General features: G+C 47.9%; 1 protein-coding gene across 1 annotated transcript; it reads right to left on the bottom strand.

Annotated features, from left to right (window-relative positions):
- Positions 1-218: 218 nt before the first annotated feature.
- Positions 219-5,234, bottom strand: LOC138511016 (cryptic protein-like). The gene is made up of 6 exons (XM_069626552.1): positions 4,822-5,234; positions 4,397-4,455; positions 4,188-4,313; positions 3,455-3,569; positions 2,909-3,018; positions 219-873 (listed from the first exon to the last, which is right to left on the bottom strand). The coding sequence occupies exons 1-6, from the start codon at positions 4,833-4,835 to the stop codon at positions 758-760; spliced, it is 540 nt and encodes a 179-aa protein (XP_069482653.1). The 5' UTR covers positions 4,836-5,234; the 3' UTR covers positions 219-757.
- Positions 5,235-6,675: the final 1,441 nt, after the last annotated feature.

Here is a 6,675-nt window from a genome sequence, read left to right as displayed (position 1 = left end):
CACATTCTTAAATGACACCGATGACTTTCAGATGACTGACTGTCTGTCACCTGAGCCCTTCTCCCACCAGAAAGCAAAAAAAGGAGACGTTATACAGTCAATCATAAATTAGCAAAATGGAGTCACCTATACATTTTCATGATCAAGCAAAACTCAGTACAAGAATAACGAACATCATTATTCGCCGCAATATATAAATTCCATGACATGACAGATAGTGACAGTTAATAATTTATTAGAATAGCACTATGTGCACATTATTACACGTGCATCCTTGCCATCCATCTGGTAGCGCTTAGGCAGGTCTTGTGGCAGCATCAGTGGGTCGAGCAGAGGTGTATTAACTGCAGGCTATCGACATAGACCAGGGTTTTCAAAAAAGCCCGCCGAGAATCTTCACAGGGCCCACTGACGCTGCCACGCATGACTTCCGGCACTGGTGAAATGCCCACTGGAAAGCGCCGGGTTCGAGGCGTCCACGCCGACCAGTGATTTTACCACAAAAAATAAATAAGCCCGCAGGGATAGAACACGTGGAATGGGGCGGATAGCCCCTCAAAATTGCCCATTTCATGCAAATATCTGCATCTGTGGCACTGCGTCTACGTGTAATTGTTCTGAATATTACTATTTAATTAGTTCCGCATCTGCCTCAAAATTAAATAAATAAAATCACGCATAGGGCGGAATCAGGAATGTCCACGCAGACCTTGAACTCTTGGAGGAAACGCCCCATCTCCTGCGTCCGATCTCCATATCACTTCACGCAAAGCAATGACCATAACAATAGCGCGACCAGGAAGGAGGCGGGTGGCCCGGGCCTGGTCCCCTCAGAGCGGTAATGGAGGGCGTTTCCTGCTTTCACCGCAGTACCTGAAACAAAACAGAAGCCCAGTGAGCTGTCAGTTTAAATGGAAATGGCAAAAGCGGCATTTGAATAGGTGAAGGCCGCGCCCTGGAAGGCCGTGGAGTTCTTCCTTTGAGCCCCCATGCCTGCCACCCGAAGGGCGCAGCCCAGTCACTTTCGCCTGAATGGGCCATTAAGCTGGCCTGCCAGGGATCATTTAATGAAAGGCGCAGCCCAGCGCGGGCCCCATCCATACGATGAACTAAAAACCTGTGCATGGCGAGCCCTTTGCTTCAGGCTGCTGATTGGCCCAACGGGGCTCTGCCACAGGGAGCCGCCACTGCGCCCCAAAGAAATGGAAATATCATACAACATGCAAACCATGACACTAAGCAGACATATTAAAACAGGCCTTGGAAGCTGGGCTGTTTCCCCACAGATATGACACCCGAACAGAACTTGCCCCTCGTCTACCGCTCATAAACCAGGCGGTCTGTTACGGGGATTAACATTGTTGTGAATCAGAGACAAATGTGTTTGAGGGTCCAGTGGATTTCATCCCCTATGTTCTTCAGTGTTTGGCTAGAATTATTAACATGTACATCATTGCGCGAAGACAGATCGCCACCCTACGTGCACCCTTGTCTGTAACGTCCCTCGTAAAGCCTGCTCCCATCATCCGTGGGCACGTATTTGTATTTTCTCACGGCTGACTAAAAGAAGACGACCCCCACACCCCGTTTTAATTGGCCATTTCCTATAAAGTGATCACGAAAGTGTGCAAATATTAAAACACTTTTTTCTTCAGAATGGACCAAATGAAAACAAATCAGATAATTAGCTCGGCTAGCAATCTCCAGGAGCACGTGTTGAGCGCACGGCAGCCCGTTACGAAAATGGCATGTTTGTTATCTGACTGGAATCACGAACCAGCTGAACGACCCCAGTCCTCCACTGTCCGCGTCTCCCGAGACTCCCTGGGCTATATAGAGGACACGCTTCAGTGGCTATTCAACCCTGGATTCTGTGCAGGTCACTTTATCTCCCTGTGCCTCAAACTGGGGAATGGTGCAATGTATATAGGTAACACCCAATGGTACTGCCCCAGTCACGTGTTCCCATCCCACAATCCCTCAAAAACTGGTATCTGTAATCAGGCTGAAATCTGTTAAAAGGAACGGAGGTGCCCCGAGATGAAAGAGGTTTAAATCAAGCACATCTAATGTGGTCAGGCGTGGAGGCCAATAATACAACTACGGCCTCCTGGTTCCAGTGCCAAATGAATTTACCAACAGGTGCGTTCTTAGCCCTCCCAAAAGGCAAAGCAAGGCAAATGGCGATCTCAACCCTCATCCCGGACAGATGCGCAAGTAACCTGGGCCTACAAAGCATCATCTCTGCATCCGTAAGGCCTATCTGGATGCCCGCACCGGCTCTGTTTAGTTTCTCACTGGGCACCCATGGTGCTGTGCCACCCTGCCTGACATGCTAAATGGGGTTGGTTCATGAAGTGCAATCCACCACTGAGTGCTCTATAGAAACAGCAGAACTCCTCCACGCTAACATGCCAACTAATGTATAAACCAACACAAGTACGGCTGCCCAATTGCCACCATAGTAGCATACCATGAGCACCTCTCCAGCCCTATACACACCTAGACTGGAAATCCTTATTTTCTCCTGGTCTGCGCCATACTGCACTTGAAAACGAAATTCAAACATCGCGCTATTTGTGTGTCATTTGATTCTAAGTAGAAGGCCCGGCTGTGGCTGGGCAGGAACCAATGCACCCACACTCTCACGTGGTTTACACGCTTTTGAGACTACGATGGTGGCGTGGTGCACTATTACCAAATAATAGGGAGCTGTGCCTGGAGTTACAATTCCAAATGTCCATATCCACAAGCCCGTATTCTAAGCCTACAAGACACCCCACCTCCCCTTTACTCCTTGGACGGGCAAGTACGCCCTCCCCACCCACAGCCAGACACCTGTTGTAGCAAAGAGATGCAACCAGACCAACGAAACACGATCTGGACGAAGAAAGAACAAGCTTCTTACCACAGTTTTCTTCAGGAGCTCGGCGGAAGCAGTGCAGGAGCCCATAGCCACACCTGCACCAGAAGCAGCCATCAACGGCCCACTGCCCATGCGCAAGAACGCCACAGCTCCTGCGGGACACACGAAGGCATTAGGACAACATACGCAATGGCTCCTTTAAACGAGGTTAACCAGCATGGAGCTTCCAAATGCCTCAAACTGGGCAACATGTCCCCATAGTGGTTCTGCGGCTTCTGCCAACTTGGACCCTGCCCTCTGACTCCCTCCAAGTACCCCGGTCACTCCCTTCCATTAAAGGTGGCACCATGATGACCTTTGAATTTGAACATCATGGACACAGAAAAAAAGAATTGGGAGCTAATAGATGAACGCCATCAAGGATGTATAGTCTAGAAGTCTATTATCACTTCCTTTAATTTATCATAAATGCCTAGATACTGTCAGACCCCCTTTGGTTTGGTTGCTGCCATACATTTTTGAATTCCAGTGACACTCGATTTTGCAAGGTCTTAATAGTGGGGTGCCCCGGTGCCAGCCATTGCTCACCTGATGCGCATGTCGTGTTCACAGTGCCTGCCACTGAAGTGTTTTGGGCAGATGCAGAAGCTGCCAAGGAAGCAGGTCCCGCCATTCTGGCAACACTTTAGGTTTGGGGTGCTCCCTTAAAAAGACAAAGAAAGATATTTAGAGGTCAGCGTCTTAGAAGAGTACAGTCATGGCAAGCATCGCTTGTACTACTACCAAGAAGGCCGTTGATGACATGCACCTGAGAGCCTGGAAAGCGGACTCGCTCGCCAGCTTCCAGCTCTGCCAAACTAGACCTCAAGACAAAACACAGGCAGTTGTACCCTCTTGAAAGTTTCACTCTGTGCCCAAAGGAGAAAGATGCATTTCAATCTTGTTCTACCCTTTCTGCGTGGGTGCTTTCACCCACCAGTGTTCCAATATGGCTTGTAACGCGTTGTGACAAGAACAACAACAGGAAAAGGCTGCTTAAATTAGCAAACAGAAAATAAATAGATTTGCAAACACGCATGTCACCCAGAAGCCCGAAGATGAATTTCACGAGGAGATGGGTGCGTGTTTAAGCTCGAAAAATGACGCAGTTCATAAAAAAGGAGACTAAAAATGTATATTTGTATTTTTTTTTAAAAAAAACGTATATATATCATGATTATGCACTACTGCGTGGTGGGACATGCTCAGTCAGTTTCATCACAGGGATGGCACATTGGGGACGCCGGATGAAGATCACAACATACTGCCACGGTCCGCTTACCATACGTGTGCCCGGACACACTCACGTCTGCTCCGGTGGCGCCATCGTGTGCCCTCTTCAGTTTCTCCGGAGAAGCAATGTGATTAGTCCACTCTTCTTCCGTTCCACACCTGTCGCCTTCGCAACCTTTTTAAACAAACACCAGAATGTCGTCACGGGAGACACACAGCAACAATCAAGCGAACGCGCAGGAATGCGCACAGTCTTACCGTGCCTGGAAGTCCTAGAGCCGTTTGCTGGAAAGAGAAGCGTCATGGCGACCATCATCCTGAAAAAAAAACACAACTGTTAGATTGCGCCTCTGGTTTTAAACATACGCCAAAAACGCACACTCGGTCAAGGTAAAAGATGTACAAAAATTAAAAGGATGAGACCGAAAATGCATAAATAAAACGACCTGGCTTAAACCGAGCATACGAAACAATCATTTCAGAGTAAGGTCTAATGGGGCTGCCTGGTGCTGTTCCTACCGGTATTTTTCTCTGTGGACAGACTGCCTCTTATGGGAGCGTGTGGTACACAAGGAATAGTGCGCAGGAGAAAATGGGCCTGTAAAGCAGGGTACTGGGTTAAGCGAAGTTCCCTAGTAGAAACTAGTTCGAAAGTGTCAGATTAGAGTGACTGGTGGATTTACCGAAGGCAGCTCATTTCCTCGTCCTTGTGTCCCGGCTGGTGGGTGCAGAGGCAAGCCCTCTGTCCAGGTGTGGGTAGGCCTCGGTGCTGCTAGCTCGGAAAGGCGAGGCTTGGCTGTTTGAGTTTCAGCTCACACTAACATCCGCCCGACGCCGGTTTCCATCGCGGCCTACCAGTAGCCAGTTGCAGAAAGGCCTAGGAAATGCAAAGTCAATTAGCGCCAATCTGCTCTTGCAGTGACATCCTTCCTCCACCCCCAGACCCCTCCTCGGCTCATTAGATTAATAAAGGTGCTAAGTGTGAAGGAGTGGCCAAGCACTGGACGCACATTGCCACCCCTCCCCGCCAATAGCTACATCACAGGGACGCCCGAACGACAGTTTAACCTACAGCAGCCGCAGAATACGTCACGCTGACGCACAACAGTTTAACCACAGTAGATGCTGCATATGGGAAAACACTAAAAAAAAGAGCAACTGGATTGGCCATCGCGTTTTATCTTTGCAACAAACAGCAGAAGTGGCCTAGGGTGACCAGATTTTCAAAATAAAAAACCGGGACAGGCCAACATGCCCTACCACCCCCTCCTACTTACCACCTTGCACCCCATGATCCCATGTTATATAATGTACACTTAAAGCACTACTCCTGGATTTAAACAGTGCAGCTTTAGTTGTGACTAAGAAGGTTAAAAACAAATAGCTTTTGCTCTGATAATTGCTATTACAGGTCTTACTGTGAACCAGTTTCCGTGAAGTCTCTGTGGCACAACCCATCAATGAGTGAAAAGTTAGGGCATCGAATCCACCCCCAGATAGATGAAATAATGATGTAGAGTTAACAAATGTGATGTTTACTTGCCGCTCATTCCGCAAAACTCGGACAGGGACAGGTTTTTAAATTTAAAAAAACTCTCTGGACAGGGGACAGAGGGCCCAATTCCGGAACAGTGCTGGCAAAAACAGGATGTCTGGTCACTTAAGCCAGGGCTGTCACAAGATCTGTTGAGGCCAGGGGCAAAACATTTCGCCCCTGATTCATGCATTATTTGCGCCGAAAAAAACGGGATTTGTGCGCCATTCTACCCGCAAATCCCCATTTGTTAAACGGGGATTTGTGGGCAGAATGGCGCTCAAATCCCGTTTTTTTTTCGGCGCAAATAATCCATCAATCAGGGCCATAGTGAGGCCCCCTTTTGATGTTAAGCACTAGGCCCGCGGCAGCACCTTCCCAAACAGGGGACTTGAGAAATCTCCCCTTGAGTTTGTGTGGAGGAACCCAAATATGGTTTATTTCTACAACTGCAAATCAACTACAGCAAAGTTAGATTTCTCTACTGAAGAAAGGTTTTATGCCAGACTAACCATTGTATCATAGGCATGAACATATACAGGATGGCATGACGGCATGTGGTGCCTGACGCCAGCATTAAGGAGCACCCTGCCCCTGTGTGCGCATTAAAACACACATCATACGCAGTGACAGATGGATGATGTGCAGTGGAGGCTGGTGAATTTCTGAACTGAAGAGGCTGTAATGTTCATGCCAATTATGCAGGTTTCTCACTCCCAAGAAATTGTTTGAAACATCGGGTTACACTTATGCATTTTACAGCACTTTCTTTCTAAAATTGGGTAAAATTCATACAGTTTGCAATTTGTTTTGTATGGAAGCACATGGAAAATCCCAATAGTTGCAAGTCACCAACCGTGCACAGGAACATTTTTCAATACATTTCATGCCGCCTTTGCACACAACAAATGCTAGTATAAAGATATATTCATGCTGGTTGTTCCCATGTGGTCCATGCAGGCTGCACCAATATATGCCATTATTACCATGTATGCCGTCCCAG

The sequence above is a fragment of the Ambystoma mexicanum genome, chromosome 6p (assembly GCF_040938575.1).
Source record: "Ambystoma mexicanum isolate Mex_15411 chromosome 6p, UKY_AmexF1_1, whole genome shotgun sequence".
NCBI lineage: Eukaryota > Metazoa > Chordata > Amphibia > Caudata > Ambystomatidae > Ambystoma > Ambystoma mexicanum.
Note: the sequence above shows the minus strand (reverse complement) of the source record. Positions and strands in the feature narration are given on the sequence as shown.

Bases quoted from the DNA above. Each gene is read 5' to 3' on its own strand.
- LOC138511016 (XM_069626552.1), bottom strand. The intron at 4,314-4,396 runs GTAAGACTGTGC...TTGTTTAAAAAG, and splicing joins CTCTAGGACTTCCAGGCACG to GTTGCGAAGGCGACAGGTGT. The intron at 874-2,908 runs GTAAGAAGCTTG...GTTTTGTTTCAG, and splicing joins AGCTCCTGAAGAAAACTGTG to GTACTGCGGTGAAAGCAGGA.